Genomic DNA, 25,521 nt, shown 5'->3' on the forward strand with positions numbered 1-25,521 from the left:
CCCTGTTCCGGATTTAGATATAATGCCTCAATGAGGTTTATGAAGGTAAAGGATTGGAGGCTTTAAATAGATCAGAAATGGGAAACGATCCAGAGATGAGATCAAGTGTGTTACAATAGCAGAGGGTGCTGAAGAGGTTTGGGAGGCTGCAGAAAAGCTGAGCCAGTTCTTTGCGCTGGTCTTCTCCGGGGAAGATAAGCGTGTCTTTTGGATGACATGACACCTGAGGAACTAAGTCAAACCGAGGTGATAAAAAGATTTGACCTGCCACCAAGTTGAGTTAGGAACGCAAAGAGGAAATTGTTGGCCGTGAACAAAATGTTGCAAGTTTCCCTGAAAAGCCATAGCCACCATAGCCGGTGGGCAAATGGCCGGCCAGCCGCAATTTACTCATCCCAAAACTGAATAAGCCATTCCTACCATGGAATGGGGTAAGGAAGAGACCTGGGATGAGGCTGGGCCTTATCCAAGTTCTCGTAAATGACCTGGAATCGGGACTGAGCAGGGATGCATTCAGATTTGTGGATGATGCCAAATTATGCAGGGTGGGGGAGTCCCAAATTTGGACTCGCAAGAGCTGCAAAGGGATCCCCTAAGTGGGGGGAGCCAAATTACAGATGAGGTTTGGTGTCTAGGTGTGAACATTAACCATTGACCCAGTGTGCAAAGCAGTGAAAAAGGCAAACTCTGTCATCTGGAAAGGAACTGACTGAAAGGTCAAGTGCAACAAAATTTTTGCTGGGGAGGCACAGTAAAGAGCAAACTGGTTTATCAAAAGACTAACAACTCCCTCCCAGGAATAGCATTTTTTGTTTGGGGGAAAAAAGATAGTTAAAAGAAAATGTCAGCAAGAAACTAGACTGAGATCAATTTTAGCTCCCCCGCAAAAGTCGAACTGGGATGTTGCAAGGAAATTGATGGGTGGCAGGCTCTGGAGAGGAGGAGGAGCACCGCGCGTGGGCTTGGTCTGATCCCGGTGAGGACGGGGCAGGCCGAGCCGCGTGTGTTTTCAGGGGGAGAAAAAGCCCACCTGCCTCTCAACCCCCGACGCACTTCAAAGTAAATTATTTTGTGGTGGGGGGAGGGCCAGTGCAAGCCTGCTCGATGGCCCACTGAGACCACTGGACTTCCGTGCCCAGCCTTTGGCCAAGCTGAGTTCCGAACAGTTGGACGAGACCAGGTTGAGAAAGACTGCTCTGGAAGATCCACGCTTCTGTGGCATTATGGGTAAAAGGCAACTGCCATGTTGCATTTGCAAGTGCCCTATTTCTCCCCCCCATGCCCCCCCACGCCATAGAACAGCTAGGAATTTGCATTTTGGGGAAACGGAGATGCAAAGTTTAGGAATAATCTCAATATTTTGCATGCTTCTTGTAGCAGAGATGTGGTTGTAATCATAAACGGCGCTGTGGGTCTGGGCGGGAAATGGTTTTTCTAAAAGCAAGGGGCGCCTTGTCTTTTTTCCTAGTCCCTGGAAAGCCAATCCTGTCTGTCCACCCAACCCAAGAAAATGCCCTCCTCGTCAAATGGGAACCTCCGATGGACGCCGAAGGCCAGGTCCTGGGTTACCGACTGCAGTTCGGCCGCCAAGACATCGCCCCCTTGTCCACGCTGGAATTCACGGCCCAGGAGGATAAGTACGTCGCCACCAGCATTCACCGGGGCGCCACGTATGTCTTCAAGCTGGCTGTGAAGAGCCGGGCCGGCTTCGGCGAGGAAGCTGTGCAGGAAATCGCCATCCCGGAAGACGTGCCCAAGGGTTACCCCCAAATCCTGGAGGCAAGCAACATCACCTCCAGGTCGATGCAGTTCAACTGGCTGCCCCCTGTCCTGGCCGAGCGGAACGGGATGATCGTCAAGTACACCGTCGCCTACCGGGAGGCAGCTTCTTCCGGGGCCCCGCAAGAGAAAGAGCTTTCCCCATCTCCCGAGAACTCCTACACACTGAACGGTCTGAAACCCAACACCGCCTACGATGTTAAAATCCGCGCCCACACCAGAAAAGGTCCCGGGCCTTACAGCCCAACCGTGCAATACAAGACATTCCTTCTGGACCAAGGTAGGACTTGACAGTTTCTGCTCTGGGTCTCTCCCCGTGTATCGGGAGCTGCTTGCGAGAGGCAGAGAAGCAAACATGCAAACACCCACCCACATAAGCACATAGCCACTAGCGCCACACCGGCTGGAAGACGGGCGTGTGAGTACATTAAAAACAAACACCATGAAATTAAAATGAAAGGCAGGTAAGTCCCTTTTCACCTTTCTTCTGCAAGTCCAGTCCGGGCAGTCCCTCTTGATTGACAGCTGGGCGGAGCAGTCGTTCTCACAGGTGGGCGGAGCCTTTTCTTCAGCTCGCTCTCTCTCTCTCTCTCTCTCTCTCTCTCTCTCGCTTGCTCTTTCTCGCTCTCTCTCTCTCCCCTTCTCTTTTTTTTGCAAGCCACAAGCAGGGGAAGGGGAAGGTGAACAGGGGAAAAACACCCCCCAAATGAACACAACCCGCACAGAGTCTCTTTCTCCTCAGCAGCCATTCAGATTGCATAGATTGTTTTTGTCAGCAGGGCCGTGGGTTTGCGGGGATAACCATCCCCTGCACAGACTGAGTGTGGGGTGGTTGCAAAGACAGACGGCACCTCATTCGGGGGGTAGCGAGCTGGGGTGAGTGCGAGAGATGCCTCCCAGATGGGGGAATGCAGATCCTCCTCCTCCCCCCATTGTGATTTCTCCTTTCCCTCAATGCTTTTCTTTCCAACAGTTTTCCCCAAAAACTTCAAAGTGAAGATGGTCACCAAAACTTCGGTTCTGCTAGGCTGGGAGTTCCCTGAGAACTACAACTCTCCCGTTTCGTACAAGGTACTGATGGTGGTTGATTTATCGTTGCTTGGTCCCCCAGCCTGGCTGTTTACAGAGGTGTGGAATGACAGCTCCCATCATTCTAGCACAGCCGGCTGAGAGTGGCAGTCCAAAACATCTCCGCACACCAGGCTGGGGAATGGCTGGTACATTCTATAAACCCAACTGGCCATAACAAACTCCAACTATGAATCGATGAGTTGGAAGAATCCACAAACAGTTATCAGTCCTAAAAGCTGGAAGAGCAGGAATTCTTCAGCATCTCTCATTCTTCAGCCACCCTCTGGGGCAGACAGGGGTTCCGAGAACCAAGACTGTATCTTTGGGGCTTCCCCACGTGGCGACATCCCTTTTCCCCAGCCGAGACCATTAGGTAGTTTCCTGGCCTTTGTGCAGCTTGTTCCCTGTTCTAAATGGATAAATCGTGTCTCTTTCTGCTTAGTTATTGGGAATAAGAGCATTAAGCTGTGGTGGGCTAGAGTTGTGTTTTGCATTTCTGGCAACACCCTTTCACCTTTGGTCCTTTGAACTGAGTCCCCTCCACCCACCTTTTGGCCTGGGCTGAATCCTTCACTGGGACACAGCCCCAAGAAGGTGAATTTGTCCAAGGATCAGAAAGGTTCCCGAAGGCTGCCCTGCAGTGACAGAAAGCAGGTTTGCCGTCTCCTTTGTAAGGGGGCCATTCATCTCTCCTCCTAATCCTTTGTCCTCTTCTGGCAAACCCTTCAGTCATCCCTCAAAGCTGGGTCTCCACCCCCCCCCCCATCTTCCTTGCTTACCTCCCAAAACAAGGACATAAGAAACAGGTCTGGGATTACCAAGGTTTGAAGAAGTGCAGAAAGAAAACCTTTATCAGGTGGGGAAACCCTAAAAGGACCAGGGATATATGCTCGGCAACTGCAGAATACTGGGTAACTCTTGGAGGGGAGGGGAGGGAATACCCAGCCATGGGGCAGGGAGGATGTAATGGAATCTCTGTAAAAGGGCATAGTTGACTGGCTGGCTGGAACTGGGAACAACGCAAAAAAGGAGAAGCCACAGTAACTGCACCCAGTGCGACCTTTTCTGGCAAACCCTGCTTGCCAAGTTTGTCAGGTGCCAATTCTGCCTCTGGACATATTTTTAAAACATAGTTATATTTTAGAAAAATAGCCATAAATTCGCTGACAGATTTGTTAAGAAATGAGAGTTTGATTTATAAACTGCCAGAACAGCAGTTAAAAACAGTACTAGCATTATCACATTAATTTCCCAAGAGTGTGTTTATCCATAGCTGCTGTTCGCTTAAATGAAATACATGCATATATATGTATTTTCTCTCTCTCTCTCTTTGTGTGTGTGTGTGTGTGTGTACATACACATGTGTGTACAGGGGGAGGCATTAAATAAAAGCCAGAAATAAAAGCATTTTAGGCCTCTTAGCTTTCCCCAGCCCTTAATTAATGGATGCAGCTAGCTCCGCCCCATGCCGTGGCAGTATCCTTTCAGTTATATCTGGCTTTAAAAGAGGATTAAACACTTCCAAGGAAGGAGGAGAGGCAGATGCATATAATTAGTCATGATGGCTTCACGCATTTGAATCTCAGCTCCTCCAGAGCAAAATTACACTACTTGTGGGCTTCTCACAGTGTCTGTCTGTCCACTGTGGGAAGGAGGATACTGGATTAGATGCAGCTTTGATCTGGCCTAGCAGAGTTCTCCTTATGAAGCTCATCTCGTGTCTTTAACTATTAACCAGAGTTGCTAAATTGAACCTCCAAGTCCAGAAACAATCTACCTGCACATAGCTGGAGGCTGAGGGCTTCAGCATCTGTGGAGTGGCACATCCACATTGAATTCTAGAGTATCTCTGGAGGTGACCCTCTTCCCTTAACGGGATGCCACGCTAGGGACAGCGCCTTTAAACTGCACACCAAAGCCCCACATGGACAGACCATCCCAATGCCTTGGGCCTGGGAATGAAGCCCAGGAGCTGGATGTGGTGTCCTTCCCACGAGGCATCTGGGTGGCCAGCATGGGGCACAGGCTGCTGGGAGAGGGGGATCGGGGATCGCCTTGTCTGCACTCCAGTGCACGCAGCTCCTTGCATGCCACGCTGCTCTGCCTTTTGACTTTCTCAGATCCAGCATGAGAACACCGGCCAGGAGATTGAGGTGGATGGGCGGACAACCAAGAAGCTCATCACCCACCTGAAGCCCCAGACGTTGTACACCTTCTCCCTGACCGGCCGGAAGAGCGACAAGGGAGACCTGCAGCAGAAGGTGGAGGTCTTGACCGCAGCCAACGTCCTGAGCAGGAAGCCGGAGCTGTCCTACCGGCACGACATCGACGGCAGCGTGGTGGTGAACCTGCCGGAGGTGAAGGGCTCGGAGGCCATGGCACAGTACGTAAAAGGCCGGGCAAGCGGGCAGGGCGGAGGCAAAGGAATCGGGGCCAGAGATACAGTCCACTGCGACTTGAAGCTCTTCCTGATGGTATTTTCGCATCAGGAGAAGCATTCTGAGTGCACCAAAGCCAGGAAATGAATGAATAATTGGGGGAAAGTGTGTGGCTGACTGTGCAACACGATGGCATCCCTTGGGGACCACCTCCTTCCTCCTCCTCCTCCTCCTCCTCCTCCTCCTCCTCCTCCTCCTCCTCCTCCTATGGCTTCACTACACCATATTTGTGCCCATTTGGGCCCAATCCACCCCAGAGGGAGAGGGAAAGCCAAGCAGAACTGGCTCTCCTTTCTCCTGGCTGCTCACTTGCTCATGGTGGCCCAGATCCATCCTGCCAGGCTCCTGGATGCGAGTTTCTGCAGCTCTGCTCCAGAGGTTGCCGCAAAGAGGTTTGCAGGAGGGGGGCAAGCAAGGCGACCACACAGGATGGTCGCCTGCACCTTCAGCCTCCACACTCCTTCTAGCATTTCTTTCTACTTCTTGGCTGGAAGGGCTCTTCTCTCTTCGCTTTTCTCCTTTTCTTAATTTGTTTTTATTGTGCACAATGAAGATGAAGGCAGCCCACATCACACGGAAGCAGGGGAGAGGGGAGGATAGAATAAATCAAAGCATTAAAGTGTGGGGATGGGATTGCAAAGGAGTCATAGCATGAGTTATGGATGGATAGGTGGGTGGGTAAGTAGGTAGATCCCTGTGTATTAGTGCTTTATTAAATAATGCTTTATTAAAAATAATCACACGCAGACTTCAGGAAAAGCAGCCCACATGTTCCTGTATTCATGATGCAAATACCCATTTGCAGATTGCATGTGAAGTACTCTCTCTTTTCGTTATTCGTTCTGCATTCTGATCTCACTCTCGGTCTCTCTTGGCTAATCAGGGCCTATTATATTGTGGTTGTCCCTCTGAAGAAGTCCAGAAGTGGCCAGTTCCAGAACCCGTACAGCAGCCCTGAGGAAATGGACTTGGAAGAGGTGAGTGCAAGAAAGGAGCAGGGAAGTCAGTGCAGGTCTGTCCCCTCAGGCCCAGCTTGCTTGGAACATCTCATGGTCCCGGACAGGTTGATCCAGGCCGAGGTGCAAAGACTCCTCCGTTGCTTAGAGATGGTCAAGACATGCTCTGCATGTTTAAGAGCCCCCCCCCCCACCCCCAGTCCCAGTTAGACCTCTTGGCTTGCGTGCCATTACGCTGCATTTTAAATACCAAATGCACGGAGTTGCCTATCCCTGGAATGGAGGGACCCACCCAGGTTCTCTGAGAGAGGTTTGGAAGATAATAAGGAAAGGCCTTGTCTGTGCTGGCCCCCCCGCCCCCCCCCCCCATGGGAATACTTTTCCCACTGAGATTTACCTGGTACCAAAATGCTCATCTTTCAGCACCAAGTTAAGGCATTTTTCCACTCTGAGGCCTCCAGTGCGGCTTTTAATGTCCCCTAGGAAATTCTGGTATTTCGTTCTCAGTTGTATTCCTTGCCATTTTAAATTATTTAACATCTTTGCATGCGGAAGTTTTTCTGCTACATTTTTACCATGTTGTGTTTTGGGACTCGATTTTTTAGCTCTTGAGCACTACAGAAATGAAATCAAATGGGGCATTTGGCTGGTTTGCGCGGTAGCGCTCGGTGTTGACTCACTGTTCATGGGCAGACTGCATCGGCGGTCTTCCAGGCATGCATTTCTTCTGTTGTTCCATGCACATCTCTTTTAATATTTGCTAAAAGTCCATTGTGGCTACTGCTGCTTCTTTATGTTCGTATTGTAATGCTAAGGCAACAATGCTTCAATGAAAAAGGGTTTTAGCACTGCCTTTTTTGGAAAAAATCAACACCACTGTCTTTCCAGCCATCGCTATTTCAGCAGCCGTATTGTGGTTTTGTTTGCTAAAACCCTTCACAATAAGGACAGAAATTACAGATATAATTGCACTGTGGTGTGTCAGCTGTCAAAAGCACTTCAGTGCCATTTCTTTAAAGATAGATTTCAAGGTGTTAAGGGAGAGGTTGATTCAAAACTTGGCATTCTCGGGCAAATTGACCTTCTGCCATCCACCCAGCAATGCCTCTTGCATAGATCGATGTACGCACCCTGCAAAACAGCATGGAAATTTCCTCCAGTCTTCACCCCTTAGGACTGAAATGGAGAAGCCTTGCCCCCTGCAGACAGTCATGTGCTTCTCTTCACCCAGCATTCATTGTGTGCTCATGATTCTCCACTCATGGTCGTTCCTGGCAGGTTTGCACAGAACTGCCCTCCTGCAGGGCTCCTTTGTCTTTGCAGCCACTTCCTCCACTTGCTTGCACACTGGGGAAAGTGTGGTATTATTGGGAAATGGTGGAACCAACCGGAATGAGAAGCTGGTGTATTTTCACGGTTCCCTTGGGCTGCAGTGCCACCTGGTGGTTGTGTCATGGAACATATGGGAAAGCAGTAAAGCATTATTGGAGTTGTAACCCAAAGCCCTGTTCAAGGATGTAACACCCCAGCGAAAAGTTTTCCAAGCCCTCTCTGGCGGACAGGAGGGAGAAATCACTCTGTCATGGGGAGGACCACAAGTCCGTCCCTTCTTTAAAGAACCCAGCAGCCTAAAGGGCATCTCCTCCACACGGCACATGCCGCACGCTGCTACAGAGCAACTCCTTTTTCCCTGCCTGTGTATTCTGTGCCTTTCCAGAGGAATTTAGTGCTCAAAATGTGCTCTGCACGGGGCTGGCCTTGAAGATGGTCCAGATACCTCGTTTGGTCCAGAATCGAGCAGTCGGGATGGTAACAGGAACCGATGGATTTGCACATATCATACTGGTTCTTTACCACCTGCACTGGCTTCCAATTGAATGTTGGAGCCAAATTTAAGGTGTTCATGATGACTTATAAAGCCCTAAATGGTTTAGGACCTAGTATCTGAAGGAACATCTCCTTCCATATATACCTGCCCACCCCCTAATAGATCCAGGTCGGGGGTCCTTCTTCAGGAGCCCTCTTTGAAGGAGATCAGAAGACTGGCCTTCTCTGTGGTGGCCCCTGGCTGTGGAACATGCTCGCTAGAGAGGTGCACCTGGCGCTGACACTATTCATTTCGGCGCCAGGCCAAACCCTTTTTATTTTCCCAGTATTTCAAGTGCCGATGCTGTTTTTAAAATGGCTTTTATGTGTTGTGCGTTATTGCCATAGCTCTGTCCTAAGACTCTGGGGAAAGATGGGGTAGAAATGTTCTTAATAAATCAGTTGATCAAGAAAATGCAGCATCCTGTCCCTCTGGAGGGGATTCGATTCAGAATCTGTGGGCAGAGCAGACTTCTGAGGATGATGTGCTCTGGGGTGTATTTGGTACCCATCTAACAGGTTCATTGAGAGCTATGCCTTCCAAATTGCAGGTCTTCACCCGCAAGCACTGGAAGCACAAATACCTCCTTTGCCTCCAGACCGTTGGATGTGAATCTTCCTCATGGGTCAGAGCTGCTTAGAAAGAGAATTTTTGTTTTCACAACACACCTGACTCAGTGCTTCTGTGCCACCTGCAGGCTTCTTTCCTCCATCCCTTCATATATTTATTTGCAATTATTTTGGGGTGGCATGCCTGATAAGGGGAAAAACAATACAAATGGGGCATAAACAGGCATGTGATAACATATTAGAGCCAAGTTAACATGCTGGGACTCCTGAGCCTTCCTGAAGCAGGAGCCTGAGAGGCCTCCAAGGACGCGATCACCACTGAAAGGCCTCCTCTCCTCTCAGCTCGGCCAGATCGCCCTCGGCAGCGGGCAGATGAGAAAGAGGGTCACGTTCTTTTCCCGCTCTTCGGGCCTTGCGGCCTCCTTCCCTTTTTCTCTCCTGTGCGCTGCCTCTCTGATTCATGCTCCGCATGTGTCTGTTTCCCCAGCTGATTCAGGAGATCTCCAGACTGCAGCGCCGTAGCCTCCGCCACTCCCGCCAGCTGGACCCGCGCAAGCCGTACATCGCAGCCCGCTTCCATTCCTTGCCCTCCTCCTTCGTCCTGGGGGACATGAAGCGCTACGAGGGGCTTGAGAACAGAGCCCTGGAGGCCGGGCAGAAATACGTCATGTTCGTCCTGGCTGTGCTGCACGCCAGCGAGGCTGTGAGTCTCCTCCCAGTCTCCACGTTTCCTCACTGCGGGAAGCTCCAGTGTGTTGCGTGTTGTGCCCTGATTCATGGAAACATTCTTCCTTGTGCACAGTGGAGCATTCTGCACATGGCTAGAATGCAGAGGTGTCCTTTTCATGTTGTTTGAGTCCTGGACACACATGTACCAGCTCAGCTCCGAGCTCTGAGGCCCTCTGGGTGCTGTGGCCTGCGACTCCCTGCCACCCGTTAGCTGTGCGACCAGGGCTCCCACCTGCCCCCCCTAAGGGTGATGGCTAAGGCTGCCAAGAACAGAGAAGCCGTGCCGCTCTGTGGGCCACTGCAAGGGTGCGGCGCTTGCGCTCCTCCCATCAACAAAGAGGTTCCAGGTCAGCTTAGACCTCGCAAAGGCCCTTTTGCATTCTGCTCCCCATTAAAAGTAATGCCAAAATGTTCCACCTTCGGGTGTTACTTTTATTTCGTAGGGGACCTATATGCCACCTTCCGCAAAACAGGCCAACCAGAAATGAATGATGAAGTACAAGCATCATTTTCAAAAAACGGAACAACTGGACAAAGCATGAATTAGGATGAGAGATCGGATTCTAAAATACCCTAAAAGGCCTTGGAGAATCAAAGGGATCTTGCCTCACACCAGTGCAGTTCCAGGCAAATTTTTCTTTCTGTTGAAAGAGATAGAAACAGAGTGAGTTAGAAGGGGTCTCCCAGGCCATCTAGTCTGACCCCTGGCTCTGGCCACCTCCACTCATGTCATGCTGCTCTTGACTTGATAGAAACTTGTAATTTTCCTCAACATTAGTGCCCTCTCAACTGCCTGGGTGGAAGGAGGGGCATTTCGATTGTGCACCCACTCGGGCAGATTGAGACAGAGGGGGCACACTCAGAATTCTGGGTGAGTCATGAGCACCCTCTCAAAATGGCTGCCACAGGGTAGCTTGCCTGCTAATAATAAGGTTGCTGAGGGTGGGCCTATCCAGCCACAAAACACTCATTTCTCAGCAACTAAAAGAAAAGCAACTACCCAAGCTCTTAAATCCAAAGTTGCGGTGGCGATGGGGCACTATTCTTTTGAACCCAAATCAGGATGGTGCTGGAAGGCTACACTTTGCTCTCCTACATTCCAAACCTTCCAGTCTGAAAATACCGTGGGCCGGCATCTGTCACGAGGTGCTGTTGCTGCCAGATCCTTGACTGATCGATTGATGGATAGATTGATGGCATAGCTTCACCACCAAGTAGATTAAGGTCTCTTGACAGGCTTGGACTGGCTGACTTTCAAGGTGCTTTGCAGTCTTGTGCTGGTATGTGGGAGCGGTTCCTTTAGGTACTTGGACCAAAACTAGGACATGAAGGATCAGCACCAGGTCCTTGCAATGGGGCCGGAAATCTACTGCACTCCATAGAATCTACTGGGTTCCTTTTAATATGGGGGGAAAGAGTATTCCAGGCAGGGCTGCATTGTCAACTGTACAGCTTGTCTATTAGTGTCCATGAGCTGAAGAAACAAGCAAGGAATATTGAATGGTAGCTGAAAGTGATACTTAACTGTAGTACAATGTTTTACAGAGTGTTAGCTTGCTTAATTTCATATTCTGCTTTGCATTATCCAGAAATGAACCTGAAGCAGCTGCAAGGACAAAGGTCTTAAAGAATATCACAGAAAGGCTGCAAAATGTGGGCAGGACAGCAGTTTTTTTTAAAAAGCATTGAAAATTAGGACGTGTTAGTTTAAAAAATGGTGGACATGGCAGGAAAGTAGCTGATTGGTGGGAAAATCAGGAAAGAGATTATTTAGGGTTTTGTTGCATGGAATAGAGTTAAAGTGTGGAATTCACTTTGGGGGGATTTATCTATTGATTTATACCCCCTTTCTTTTTCCTTTGCAAGAACTCAAGGCAGCTCACACCATTTTCTTGCACTCCTCAAGTTTATCCTCACAACAAGAACCCTGTGAGGTAGGCTGGGCTGAGTCTGAGGTTGGCCCAGAGCCACCCAGTTGGCTCCATGGCTGAGCAGGGACTCAAACCCAGACTGCTTAAGTTCCAGGCCCAGACTGTTAGCCACAACCTCACGCTGGCCTTCATGGTGGCCACCAATTTGGACAGCTTTTAAAAGGGGATTGGGCCATGGCGGATTGGGCTCTCTATGGTTCCTCACCCTGATGGCCATATGCAGAGGTTGTGTGTCTGCATACACCAGTTGCCGATGTGTGCATTCTCCACACATGGGCTTCCCTTGTGGCATCTGGCTGGAGGATCCTTCCATCTGACCCGGCAGGCATCCTTCCAGCCCTCTGAGGACATTCTGTCCGGGAGGTGCGATTTCCCCTCTTTAATTCTCCTGCTCCGACGCATAAGAGCTGACCTACATGCGAGCCGAATTGATTCCCCATCACAAGCCGCTTCTTTCTGGCTCTTCCCTCCCTAATAAGAGCCGCACAAGGAGATGGATGCAGATACTGCTCCTGCCGTCTTCTTACACAAGGCCCTCCCTCCCCTCCCTTGTTTGACTTCGCTGCCAGGTGTACGCGGCCAGCCCCTTCTCCGATCCCATCCAGGTGGACAACGCAGACCCCCAGCCGAAGATCGAAGGCGAGGAGGGGCTCATCTGGGTGATCGGGCCCGTCCTGGCGGTGGTGTTCATCATCTGCATTGTCATCGCAATCCTCCTGTACAAAAAGTAAGCGCTCTGGGCCTAGACCCACGGGCTGCTGCGGGAGGGGCCCCAGACTGCTCTTGGGGGGGCTCCAGGGGCACTTGCGCTGGGGGCTTTGCCGGTCCGCAGAGTATTCTTTGTGCTCGAATTCTTGCCTCGTGTCGGGACTGGGCTGTGACTCCTGCAGAATTTCCTTCTGGGGATGTGGGAACACGGTCCAGTTAGACAAGGAGCAGGAGGAGGGCTGTGATCTGCAGCAGAGAGGCTGCAGCGAGTGAAACCCGCCAGCATCAGGTAGAGCCCGGAGACACCAGGTAGCACGCGAATGAGGAATAGGCAGGGTCAGGCATCCTGAACCCCAGAGCCCAGCATCCACGAGAAAGGGCAGGCCAGGTGCCCCGAGAAATTTCCCCTCGAGCAAGGAGATCCACCACATCAGCCTGTGACGGAATCGAGGCAGCAAAGAAAAGAAACAGTGGGAGTTTGGGAAGGAAGAGCCGCTTTCGGTTTGGAAGCCTCCTCTTCCCCAGAGGGACCCATAGCTAACCATGCTGGTTTCTTCCTTGCTGTGCACTTCGCTTATCTGCTGAAGCTGGGCTGGTCGGCTCACGTTAACTTAATGAAGCTTCTAGTTACATGGCCATTATCTGCTGCAGCTTGGAAGGAGGGAGAGAATTACGGCCTCGACTCCGTTTTTCAGGGTGGCACACCTGTCTTGCTGCCAAGGCATCCTTGACATCGGGGTGGGCAGCTTGTGCCCTCCAGATTGTTTCCACCACCCCTCCCATCATCCTCAGGCAAGTTGGGGCTGGAGAAGGAGCCGCAGTCCAAAGCATCTGGCTGGTGAAGGCTCTCCACCCCTGATGCAGAATATGTAAGGGCCAAACTGTAAGTCGCGCCATTCAGGGGTAGCGAAAGAAAGTTGGCTGAACTGCGTAGGTGCCGTCTTAGAAGGCGTAACCAGCGCGCCATGCTCTGCTTGTGCGCCATGCTCCAACCTGGACCAAGTCAGAGCTTGGTTTGCTCCCCGCAAATGCCTGGCCCCACCAGCTGGCGCCTGCCACCAAACACGCAGCTCCTTCGCTGCTAAGCCCGGCAAATCAGGAGCGCCTTCAAAGCTTCTTTTCTTGGCTGCTTCTCTTCAGGACAGAAAAGGCCAGCTTCAGCCAGCAGCAAACTGTTCCCACGATTCTCCCTGTCCTAAGATAAGCTTGCAGGAAGGCATGCCTCTCTCAAGCTGAACCTGCTCAGAAATGCACGGATCAGATTTGTATCGGAACTAGCATGGTGACATCCACTCTGCTAGGCGAGGAACTTGTTTTCTCTCTGCTTCCTACCATAAATGAAATTGTACTGGTTGGACATTTGGCCAATCTGTGCTCTGATGCGGAGCTCTTTCCTTTCCCCTTAAAAAAAAGGGTTCTAGTCCTCATGTTTTTGAACAGAGCTTGTTTAAATAGGAACAGAGCCAGGCTACTGGATCAGTTAGCTCTGTCTTGCCAGCACAGACCAGGCTGTCCAGCATTTCAGGCAAGGAAGCTTTTCCCCTTACGAGGAACCCAGAACTGCTTGCATCTCCTTGTTCCTGTTCTCCTTTTCTCCCCCGCAGAATCCTATAAGGTAGGCCAGGAGCAGCAGCTGGCCCCAGAGTCACCTAGTAAGCGTCTCCCCATTTTGTCCTCACAACAGCCCTGTGAGGTAGGCTTATTTCGGACCGCAAGTCACCCTGTTAGCTTCCTGGCTGACTGGAGAGTAGAACCTGGATGCCCTGAGTCCTTACTTTCCCTTGTCTGCTTGGCTTCCAGCCTAGGAAATCTATGAGACAGTAGAGCACCACGTATGGAAGGTGGTCAGCTGGTGGAGAGCCCTGGCTTGTGGGGTTTGCCCAGGGGAACTGTGGGGCTTCACAGCTGCTGCTCCCTTTCTAACCCTCCTGTTTGTCTTTTCTTTTCTTCCACTTCGTTTTTTTTTTAACGCTCCCCGGACAGCAAGCCTGACAGGTAAGGATTTACATGGGGCTCCGTCTGCTCCGGTGGAAGCAATCCAGGTGGAAGTCAGGAGCACCATTAGAAAGCAGAATGCAAACCCACGGAACAAACACAGCTCTTCAAGACAGGGCTGAACTGTTAAAATGTCAGTGGAGATCAAAGGCCGGCCAGCTTAAACCCTCAAAGAGAAAAAGAGTGCCCCCCCCCAAAAAAAGGATGATATTGTGACATTTCCAAGAAAGGTGGGGGAGGAGACACGTCCTTGGCCACACTCCATGGCATCTGCCAATGCCCTACAACACCTGGGGATGGTGGGAGCTGTTGTCCAGTTAAGATGGTGGAAATTGGTGTCCTGCAACAGCAGGAGGTTGGACCTGATGGCCTGCTAATCTATGATTCCAGGGTCTGGAAGGTCCCGATTTGGGGAAGGATAATCTAGAGAGAGGGTCAGGCAAAGTAAACCAAGGGAGGCCGAACTGTTTCTCTAGGCCTTTGGACTGTAACCACTGGGCTTGCTAACTTACTGGCTTTCCATTCTCTGCAGTGGCCTGCCTAGCATGCAGTGACAACTCAGATCATGGGCTGAGTGTGGGTTGTCAGTGAATCATGACTGTGGGCTGTTGTTATTTGTGAACTCTGCACTAAGTTTTAGGTAGGGGTTATCAGCCACAAGCAACCCAGGAGGAGATCCCACAGGTTGTGAACTGTGAATTGTTCACAATCAACAACCCACAGGGTTCACACATAACAACAGTCCATGATTCAACAGCAATCCATGCCTAACCTGCATTATCATTCTATCAAACCAGTTCAATATGATAGCAATCTGTTGAAAACAAATTGGAGTGAATAGGTGTCCAGAAGGTATGACCCAAAACAATAGGTTCAAATGACAAAAAAGGGCTATTTCACAATTCCATTTGATAGAAGATTGCCAGTGGGGTGGACTAGATGACCTTGCAGACCCTTTTCAAATAATCAAGCAGCAAAAATGTTTGTTCCTAAGGGAGGACATTTGCAGTGGACACCCCAGGACTAGCCAAGAGGTCTCCACCTTCTGATTGAGCTGTCAGAGTTAATCCCTCCTTTCCTGCATAACCTCTCTAGGTCTGTTCTGATTTCAAAAGGCCCTCTTCATACTTCAATATTTGGCCAACTCAGGTTTGCAAACTGTGCTTTCGGTTTCTTACCCTCAGCTATAAGAAGTCTGGGGAACTCTTAGAGTCTGCATGGCTTCCCAGTGGATTGTCTGGCTAACAAAAATAGCGTTTAGGTAGGCCAGGGCTGAGAAATGCCCTGTATCTATCCCAAGGCCAGAATCAGTTTCAGCAAACCCCTGAATGTTGTAGGTTAAAGTGGTTCTAGTAAGTAAGTGTCAGGAGAGGCCATTCGGACTTTTAGATTGGAGAGAAACTGCTCAAAAGCCAGGAAATCACCCAGCGTTTGGTTGGCAGGGAAGGGGCTGGGGTATACGGCCAGCAGAGACCCCCAGAATCTTGGATTTGGCCCTGTGGCTGTGGTTTTCCAACTCAGGGAAGACGGTGAGCGTAAGGAAGCCCTTACGCTCAAAGAAGCCACCTGTATCTCTCCCCGGTCGTGTTTTTCTCTTGTTTTCCCGTCTCTTTCTGCTCCTTCTCCTCAGCAAACGGAAGGATTCCGAGCCCCGGATTAAGTGCATAATGAACAATGCTGAGATCACGCCCCATCACCCCAAGGACCCCGTGGAGATGCGGCGCATCAACTTCCAGACCCCAGGTAATGGCCACACACCGCCCCACACCCAGCTCGCCCCGCCAGCTACCCGGCATCCCCAGGAGGGCCTTGGAGGAAGCGCGATCGTGGGTGGGCATGGTGCAGGCAAGGTAGGAACCCTGCCCATGTGCCACAAACTCGTGGCAGCGGGCTTTGCAGCCCTTCCCAACATGGGATCCCGTTTGCAAGGGGAGAGCCGTGCATGCCATTTCCCATGCCAACAGGAAAGTTGCAGGAGAGATGGTATTGGACAATGAAGGCAGCTTTGTGATAATGTCTGCTTACTGTTAAAAAGCCAAGTTCCTAGCTCTGATTGTTCCAAGATGGGCTTGAAAGCACATGCATATTGCCAGTTGAAATCTCAGAACAGCTAGATCAGATTTTTGGTTGGCAAATGCCCCTCATAATCCCACCCACCCAGCATTTCCCAGGGTCAGCAAAACCAGGATAAATCACATGGGGTGATTAAAAATGTTGAATAAATTATGTAAAATAAGAGGCTGAATGAATGTGCAACTCTGATATTTTTCTTTTATTCCACAAAATTCAGCTTGGCTTAGAACCCTAATTATTTTGATCCATTAAATGATTCATTAAGCAAAGCAATTAAAACATTTTTATCAGTTTAAAAAGATACCTCTGATTAATCGGGGGGCATATTTTAAAAACACAGCTTTTAATTATTTTTAATACCAGTGCCTTTTTCTCAAAAAATGCAGCCGGAAAGAGACAAACTAGGCATTTCCTCCTGTGTGAGAAGGAAGGTGTCTTGTTTAGCATCTTGCTCATTAAGCAAAAATGCATGTGTGTGCGCATCAGCAAGAAGCATGTGCTCTTGCAGAAGAGGCTTTCCCTTCTCTGTGGCAAGAAACTGAGAAGGGCTCTTCTGAAGGGACAGCGTAATCTGCCCAGGGAACCTTTGATCTGATGGGCGGTAAAGAAATGTAATGGATAAATACAGATAATAGCACAGACATTCATCAGGCAGGCCCCAAAAGCATCTGTTTCACTTTGAAAGAGGCATTCCCATCCTTGAGAAAGTGAGTGGGGAATTCCAAGATGTGCCATGCTGCTCCAGAAGGCCTCGGTGCTGTCTCAAAAGAGGCGTTCCCTCCCGTGTGCAAGAGGGCATCAGGAACACTGGGTCAAAAGCATTGCTGGTTCCAGCAGTTCTCTGCATGGTGTTGTTTCCTGACACGTGTACAAAATCTTTCTGCTCTTCTCCCTCGCAAAGCTTGTGGGAGTGCCGTGTTCCCAGCCACGGGGAGGTGCCCTCCGCCTCCAAGCTGAGTTGTCATGTGTTCCCTCTGCCCGGAGGAAACCAGCTTCCGGGTCTCACTTCACCTTTTTTTCCTCCTTTTGCCCCATTTCCCCCCGCCCTGCCCGACCCTGACTTCTTTTTTTGTAAATTGGTATTTCTAATTTAGAGATTTAGAGAATCAGGCAGAAGGGTTTTCTGTATGTGTTGTGCAGGGGGCACCCCCAGAACAGGCAGTTGGTTGCAGAAATTCAGCATTACTTTTGCATGTGTGATACAAGGGTAAGGTTTTAGTCCTCATGATCTCACACAAAAGTTTGAATGTACTGAAGTGGTTGTACGGATTGGGCCCACTCCTATGAAAGAGCCTTTAAACGTGGTGGGACCAGATGAGGTGGAAGGATTCGAATCCATTGCTGAAATGCCTCGCCCAGGAACTCTGGGAGTAGGCAGGAAGTCTCTAAGAATTGGACAGTTTCGAGTTCTGTGAATCAGCTTGAACTTGTCTTAGTTCTCCTGACTTCCCTCTCAAAGTTCAGTCCATCTCAGTTGCCCAAATTCTTCAGTTCAAGTTGTTCCGACTTAAAGACTCTGCCCCAAGCAGCCTACAATCCACAGTTCAGCACAGTGCAAAACAACAGAGCAAGCAGGGAGGGAGACTGAGGCAGGAACAGAAAGGGGGAATGTTATTTCAGTACACAAGGACAGATCCCTGCCCCAGAGGAGCTTACAAATCTAACATCTGGCATAGGGTGCAGCAGTGGAGGAAGATGAGGGAACTGAGGTAGCTGCATGGGATTATTTCATAGAAACATAGAAACAGAGCGAGTCAGAAGGATCCTCCTGGGCCATCTTGTCTGACCCCTGGCTCCAGCCCTCTCCGCTCACAACATGCCCACCATGTGGACGTCCAGCCTGTCCTTGAACACCCGCACCAATGGGGCCTCAACCACCTCCCGGGGAAGCCTAGTCCACACCCTCGGGGTCCTGACTGTCAGGAAGCACTTCCTGGCATCCAAATGGAACCTGGGTTCCCTGAGCTTCACTTTCAGTTCCTTCTGCTTTTACTTAGTCGAGTACAGCAGCCCTCTGTGCCCTCTTAAGTGTTTTGGTCAATGGTTCCTACCAGTTTGCACAGACGGTGCTCACGGGGAAGAGGCCTGCAGTCTAAGGCATCAGAAAAGCACTGGGTTTTACTTAATGCTACAGCAGAATTTCCCTGCTCCGTAGCCAAAAGAGAATCCCAAGTACCTCGTGTAGTTTAATAACAAAACAGCTGGTGCCATGTGGGCTTGCAATCTACAAGACATGGCACAAGAAGAAAAGAGATAAGGAGGGAGGAGGAAAAAGAGAAGAAGCAACACCGAGGCGGCAGTCCATCCTTTTGAAGATTTTTTAGACATTCACCCTGGCAAGTGTGTGTGTAAAAGAAGGTCCCTTCTCTGTTTGAGGCCAGGTTGGTCCCCACATTTCTGTGATGATCCACCTGAGAGTAAGTCATGGGGACCAGCTGGTGCGGGGAGGGGACTGCGTAAGTCCCTATGAAGAAAGAGGGGTAGATTTGAACTTAGTAATAATGAGATGTCCTAGAAGGTAGTTTTATGCTTACTAGGTAGCAAGGCAAAACCTCTGTCTTTATCTGTGTGTATGTTTCATACATATCCCCTGCTTGATTAACTTTCAGGTTTTTTTGTGGGGGGGGGGAATATAAATATTTGAGCAACCTTTGCACTGGACTTTTCTTTGCTTCCAGTTCCTTTGTTTGGCAAGGATAACCCCCCTTTTTGATCATAGATACCTGCTTCTACATGTGTATGGTGTGTGCACGTTAGTGTGTGATATTCATGTATTCTTTTAATGAAGGAGGCTAGGTATGAATTTCCAGCTGAACATGATGGGTAAAGACAAAAGGGAGCTGAATTCACGGCTCAAAATTTTGGGGATAGAAACTGGATAGTACTTGTTCAGAAATTAACATACAATGACCTTTGTGCTGATGGAGGACAGAAAGTATTTGTTTTCTCAATGCAACTTTACTTCAGTTGGGAGTGGTGGAAACAAATATAATCACATCGGTTATAGAGCATGTGCCCCATCAGTGGTGGGGAAACAGCCTGCAATCAAAACTGCCGCCCCACTCTCTTCAGTCTTCGTCTCCTTTCGTCCTTCCATCCCTTCTGGCATTTCCCTCGCATGGATGAAGAACTTGAAACAATGCCTGCCCCACCCACAAAAAAGAGGAACAGGAAAAAATAAAAGGACATCCCCACTAGCAGCCCCCTCCCATTTCCTCTTAAATTTGTGTTGCTTTTTTCTGTTCATTTTTTCTTGGTTGCATAGCTTTTTTTATATAAAAGTATATATATTTTGTTTTTTTTTGTTTGTTTGTTTTTTGTTTTCCTGTTTTCTACAGATTCTGGTCTCAGCAGCCCTCTCAGTGACCCTGAGTTTGACCTGGAAAGTTAGTTCCTGTGTGTTTTTGTTCCTGTCCGTTTCATGGGTTGTGCTTCCTCCCCCGCCATTTTGGGGTTCCATTCTGCCAGACTTCCTCCTCTCCCATCCTCAGTCTCTCTGTCTCTCTCTCCCTGTTTCTCTGCATCTTCGTGGCTTTTGCCATCTCATCCCTCATGCCATTTGTCTGTCTAAACCGTGCTTCCAGTTTTACAGTCTTTGAAGCAAAAAGTCTTTTGCAAAATGACCCCCAAGCAAGAACCTAAAGCCAAGGTTGCTGATGACCGTGTTTATATGTGTATATAACAGTCACGTGCCTTTACTGAAGGCCCTAATAATTATCCTACAAATAACACATTTAAAAGAATTCAGAATATAGAGTCTGGCAAGTCAGCCGTTGGCCTAAGCTAGCTCGCCCAATGTGCCAGGTTTTGGGGGGTCCCTCAATCATGGTGCCCTCAAAGGACCAGTCCCCCCTGTTTGCAACCCCTCTTTCTGCAACATTTTCACAATATGCATCTCCCCCAGAGTGAGAGGGAAAGATCTCCTGAGGCCATTCCCATATCTCCTCATTCCTTTCTTGGTTTGGGCCCCAATCCAGAGAAACCTTTGTGCAGAGGATGTGGCGGCCCAGGTGAGAGAAGAGGAGGCTGACCCGGGACTTCTCGGACCAGCGGGACCTGCTGAGTGCAGCACCACTTCAGGGCCCAGGTCCATCCAAGCCCCCACCTGGTCACCCTTCCAGATGTTTTGGATTGCAGCACCCATGAGCCCCAGCCCACATGCCCATTGAATGCGGAGGACGGCGGTTGCATTCCAAAACGGTTGGACGGCACAAGACGGGGGATGGCTTGAGACAGGCCTCCAGGTTGTTTGTGGTCTTCAGCGGGGGTCACTGGCCCATCCCTCCAAGTCTGAGGCAAAGGGGACACCTCCAGGACCACGCAGGCTCAGCGTGGAACCCAGCACCCACTGAGCTAGTCAGGATGGGCCAGGATTGGACGCGTCTCCTCAGGGTTTGAGTCTGAGGGTGCCGATTCAGGGAGCAGTGGACCATTCGTCAGCAGCAGCCGGAAAAGCGAGTTAGCAGCCGCCACGGCGCGGCAGTGCTGCCCCCCGTCGAGGCAGGGGCCCGGGCAGTGGCCAGATGGTGCCAGGCTAGGCTGGGCGCCCAGCCAGTCGTCCACCCAGCTGCCCTTGCACTTCGCATGGAGCAGCCCAACGCATCAGAGGAGCGCAAGAGTGGCGGCAGGGCAGGTCAAAAGGGTGCGCCAAATGGCAGGGCGGCCATTCAGAGGCCCCGCCGTGTTTCCACGTGCTGCTGTGAAACCCATTCGTGGCCTCTTTGGCTCCGGTGTAGGCCAGGGGCATTGCATGGTTGAAGGTGTCCCTGGAGTAGCTGTTGTGGAAGCGAGGTGATGCTGTGGTCTGGTTGTGCGCTGCCTTTGTGTGTGTGCGTTTCAACCCCGTGTGTCAGAAAATGAGCGTATTTGGCAGGTTTTCCTTTGAGTTTTGGTGGATTCTCTTCTCTTTGAATTTGCTCAGCACATTCCAGCTTTGAAGTGCAACTTCCTTGAAAGGGGTACTGTGTGTCAGGTGCTCTTTTGGGCATGATCCGCTGTGGGAGAGTGGCGGACTAATAAATGCCAGGAGCTGAACAGCTAAGCTCCACCCTCCTCCTCAGTGCACTGGGGGTTTTCCCCTTTTGCATGCCGGGGGGTTTGACTTTGAAATGGGGCCTCCCTGTGTCCCCACTTCGCTGTCTGAAGTTGTACAGTCAAGGCAACGCTGTACCACCTGCATCAGTCACAGTCCCTACAGCAACCCTGCCAGGGAGGACAGTATTCTCACATTACAGATTTAGGGAGGGATACGAATAGAAGGGAGGGATACGAATAGAAAGAACGTACACATGAGCAAGAGCAATGTTAGGAAGCAGCTGTGGGGTGCAGCAAACGCTAGCAACCCCTTTCCCACCCAAGGATTCTCTGCTGAAAGTTCTCCCCACCCCTTCTTTGTGGCAGCTCTGAGGCCCAGCATTCGGCTGAGTATGAGGGCAGATGGAACAGGCTGGGGGGCAGCCTTCCTGCCTCTCCCCATTTTGACAGTCAGCATATCCAATATACAGTGGTGCCTTGGCTCACGACCAAATTGGGTCGCGAACAGAAATTTCTAAAAAATTCTGCCTCGGGTCATGAACTCCGCATCAGATGACGATCGTGAGCACCCCCCCCCCCCCCCCCCAAGCGCTCCCACGATTGCACCCGTCTATGGCCGCGCTCGTGCAGGGAACATTGGCACAATCGCATTCGGGCAGCGGGGAGATGGTCGCGATCTTTGTTGTTCTTTGCCACTTTGCTTCAAATTTTTGTGATTAAAAATAAAGTTACCGAACGGATTAACCTTATCGACATTGAACCTTATGGGGAAATTGGACTTGGCTCACGACCAATTTGGGTCACGACCAGAGTCCTGGGACAGATTAAGTCCGTGAGCCGAGGTACCACTGTAGCCTGTTACAAGCAGAGGAACACCAGCAGTCTCATAAAAATGCCCCCCAGACTTGCAACTTCTTTCTTTCCTTCTCTCTGTCTGTTCTGCAGTGATCCTGGGATTCTGCCATCCCCAAACAGGATTGCAGAATCCTGCATCCTAGTCACAGAATCCTGTACCCGTCTACTCAGCAGTAAGCCCCATTGAGTTCAATGGGTCTTACTCCCAGAAAACTGGGCTTTGAATTGCCACCCAAAGCAGCAGACATGGGCATTAAATGATGACCACACTTGGCACTGATTCATCTGGGAGCAAAGCTTCCTTTTGGGGCAAGGAGCAGCTTTGCCACCCTAGGTTGGTTGGCTCTGAGCATATGCAAAGTGTTTTTTTAATGAGCAAAACATAGGATTTTTCAAAAAGATTTAATTGCATGATCCTGTGGGTGTTTACTTAAAAATAACTCTCCCCTGGACATGCTGTTACCTGTACAAATAGTTAATATGTTTTCAATCTTATGATTTTGTATTTTTAGCATTAGGGTGCAAATTAACCATACAAGCAGGAAATACCCTTAGCATGGCCATCCAAAAGTGTCTAAAGGAAATTTGTTTTCTGAGCATGAGCAGAATGACTGTTTTAAAAGAAAGTGGTGGCTAAAAAGGTTAAAATACAGAGATGTGTTGGGCATGCTCCAGAATATATTTGTCCTTCAAAGATCTTCGAGAAAGTAGTAAAATCCTGAAAATGATCACAGCGTGAACATTTTCTGGCAACTGGCCCAGTAGATGAAACTGGCCAAGCCATTAAAAGTCCGGCTGACTGGCAACTGTAATTGAAGCACATCCCTCTGATTATGCTATTACATCTGAAGGGTAGATGTGAAGCAGGTGTGGAGAAGTACACACACCCCTTCTGCAGGTTAACGGAGTTTATGAGATGACGAGGCGTCCAGGAGGGGACTTGAGTGGAATCCGTGAGCGCAGTGGGGAGAAAATGCACGTTCCCCCAGAGCTGGAAAGAGGCAGGTGCTGAGACGGGGAAGAGCCCCAAGGACAATGCCGAAGGACTGTGGGCCTGGTGGGGCCGAGCAGGACAAACCTTTGAAGAGGGTGCCAAAGCTCCACTCTGCACAGCAGATCAGCTGGTCCAGTGTGCAGTGAGCGAAGGAAAACACACGAGCGGGGAAAGAGAAGAGGCGGGCCAGGGCAGGAGGCAAAGGGTGTGCAGGTGAGAAAAATGCATGGCAGCACGTGGGCGGAGAGGGCCTGCCGGTCACCGGAAGAGGCAGGCACCAAATGGCAGAAGATGATCGAGGAAGGCCCAAGATGGAAGGCCAGTGGCCCAGGTGGGGCAACAGGTTGGATGAAAAATGCAGTCAAATCAAGCAAAGGAACAGTGATTTGGTCGTTCAGGAAAGTACGGCACAGTCCTTCCCGTCTCCTTGCAGCTGTCTTGGATCTTTTGGTCTCCCCTCAGCTCTAACCCTGCAGGTCTTGGGAAAAGGCAGTCTCCCCCACGCTCAGTCTGTATTTCACAACCAGGTTTTTGGAAAGAGGGGAAACAAGCTGTCCCTACTAAGCTGCAGCCGCCGCTTGGCGAAGAAAGGTCTCGTGGCCTGCACAACAGATGTTTGGGTGATTTTGTCTGTCAGATGAACTGGCACATAGCGGGGACGACTGGAGTTCTTTGCAGTAACAAGATTACGGAGATTTTGAGGGATTTGAAATGCTAGATGAGAACTCATTCCCATAAGATCTCTCCCTTTCAAAGCCAGGAAGCACGGCCCTAGTCAGCAGCTAGCTTTCTCGGAAAGCTGCTCTGACTTTGGAGAGGAGTCGGGGGAAGGGGCTTCTGTCTCTCCCTGCACAGCGATGGAGGACGTGAGCGGCAAGCTCATTTCCCACCATTTGCGGGGAATCTTGCGGGGCCGTGGGAGCCATAGCACGTGTGTGCCCCTTCCTCCAAGGAGACCCTGAGGATGCCCAAATATGGGGAAGAGGCCAGTATGAACCCCACAACACCCAAAAACATCACTTTTGGGAAGGGGGAATGTTCTGTCCCAGCTGCAGAGCTCTAAACTGGAAACAGACATGGAAAAAAGTGGCTCCCCTGGCAAGCGAGCTTCCCATCTTTAGAAGATCCTGCTGCTCTGCCCGCATGGGTTGCCGATTTGGGAGTGTCTCCCAGAGAGGATCTTGGGTCAGTTGTAGACTTCCTGCTTCAAATTTCAGAAGGACAGCGGTTCAGTGCCTAACTTCTCCAAGAACAAAACCTGGAGATGATTTGCCAGTTGGGGTAGACAACCCTGAGTCTGATGAACTGATGCTTCTGATCTGGCAGGAGGCTGCTTCCTGCTTCGCATTTTAAATCTGCCCTTTGTTCAGAACCATGAGGACTAGAAACCTACTTTACCTTTATGGAAGGACTGTAGCACGGTAGTAGGGCAAAAGCTTTGCAGGTTGAAGTGCTCAAGTAAATGCCCCGGTATCTCCTATTACAGCTCCAGCCAGAGCAAAGGCAGTGATGTCTTGCAGTGTCCCCCATGCCTATCACTCTCCCCTCGGGGGCAAATTTAATCCTGCTGAATTTGTGTGTCTGCGTCCGCCAAAGGAGGGCAGGATGACCCATCCCTGCGGAGCATGGTAAGGCATATCGCCACCTGACACAAGGGACAAGATGGTGCTCCATCATTCCATGTCCAAAGCCAACTGGGCAGAAAACTGGTGTTCCTCCAGCACTGGTCCCGGGACAACATCCTCCACCGCACCTGAAGGCAGCAGGTGTTTGCAGAGCCGGATTCCTGGACCACCTCTTCCTGCTCCATCGCCTTGCTGCCTCCTCGCAGCATCTGCGCCCAGGGAACCTCCTCGCCTCTCCTCATGGGAGGACCAGCCCTTTCAAGAAGGCTGATCGGTGCACATGGTGAATCGCACAGTGCCCTCGTGCTGGTGGGACTGGTCCGGACTCCCTTTGTGCACTTCAATGCTTTCCCACGGGATGGGAGCGGCTCCCTCATGTGCTTTGCCTTGGTTTGCACCAAACTCTTGCCAGCGTCTGCTTTGACCCTGATGCACAGCAGTTCCAAGCATCTCAACTATCTCATTCCTTGCTTGTGTTGACTGTGCCATCACACCACACTGGAGTAAGCCCCGCTCAATTCAGCCGGACTTCCTTCTGAGTAAGCGCAGACAGGATTGCTCTGTTGTTTTCACTGGTCTTGCACAGGGAGGCTCAGCTAGGTGCAAACGCACCCAAATGCCGCAAGGCCCATGGGGGCACTGACGCTGGGGGCAGCTGCCAACTGCAGCATCCGCGCAGGTTCTCGGTCCTTGCAGCTTTTATTTTCTGCTTTAGAGCAGCTACTCGTGGTGGTGCATCTGTCGTGGGAAGAGATTTTGGCACCACAGATGGCTCCTATAGGGTGGGAAAGAAAGGTGGCATAGGATAAGTCACCACTCCCCCTTGCGGAATTCTTTAGCTCTGTTCAATTCCTGTGGGGGTAAAGAAGAGGCAGGAATGGGCAGAGATCTCTGGGT

At 50.4% G+C, this 25,521-nt stretch overlaps 1 protein-coding gene across 7 annotated transcripts in view; it reads left to right on the forward strand.

Annotated features, from left to right (window-relative positions):
- PTPRS (protein tyrosine phosphatase receptor type S) overlaps positions 1-25,521 on the forward strand; it is a 238,009-nt gene that overhangs the window by 168,565 nt on the left and 43,923 nt on the right. For 5 of the 7 annotated variants that reach the window (XM_044417518.1, XM_044417517.1, XM_044417520.1 and 2 more), the window contains 9 exons: positions 1,469-2,059; positions 2,753-2,850; positions 4,971-5,233; positions 6,172-6,265; positions 9,168-9,383; positions 11,910-12,067; positions 14,032-14,043; positions 15,674-15,786; positions 19,455-19,502. In XM_044417518.1, coding sequence (XP_044273453.1) covers positions 1,469-2,059; positions 2,753-2,850; positions 4,971-5,233; positions 6,172-6,265; positions 9,168-9,383; positions 11,910-12,067; positions 14,032-14,043; positions 15,674-15,786; positions 19,455-19,502 — 1,593 coding nt within the window. The remainder of the gene's footprint in view (positions 1-1,468; positions 2,060-2,752; positions 2,851-4,970; positions 5,234-6,171; positions 6,266-9,167; positions 9,384-11,909; positions 12,068-14,031; positions 14,044-15,673; positions 15,787-19,454; positions 19,503-25,521) is intronic. The other 2 variants (XM_044417522.1, XM_044417523.1) reach the window with 2 other exon arrangements.

Source organism: Varanus komodoensis, unplaced genomic scaffold (genome assembly GCF_004798865.1).
Source record: "Varanus komodoensis strain SLA01 unplaced genomic scaffold, ASM479886v1 scaffold89, whole genome shotgun sequence".
NCBI classification, from domain to species: Eukaryota; Metazoa; Chordata; class Lepidosauria; order Squamata; family Varanidae; genus Varanus; species Varanus komodoensis.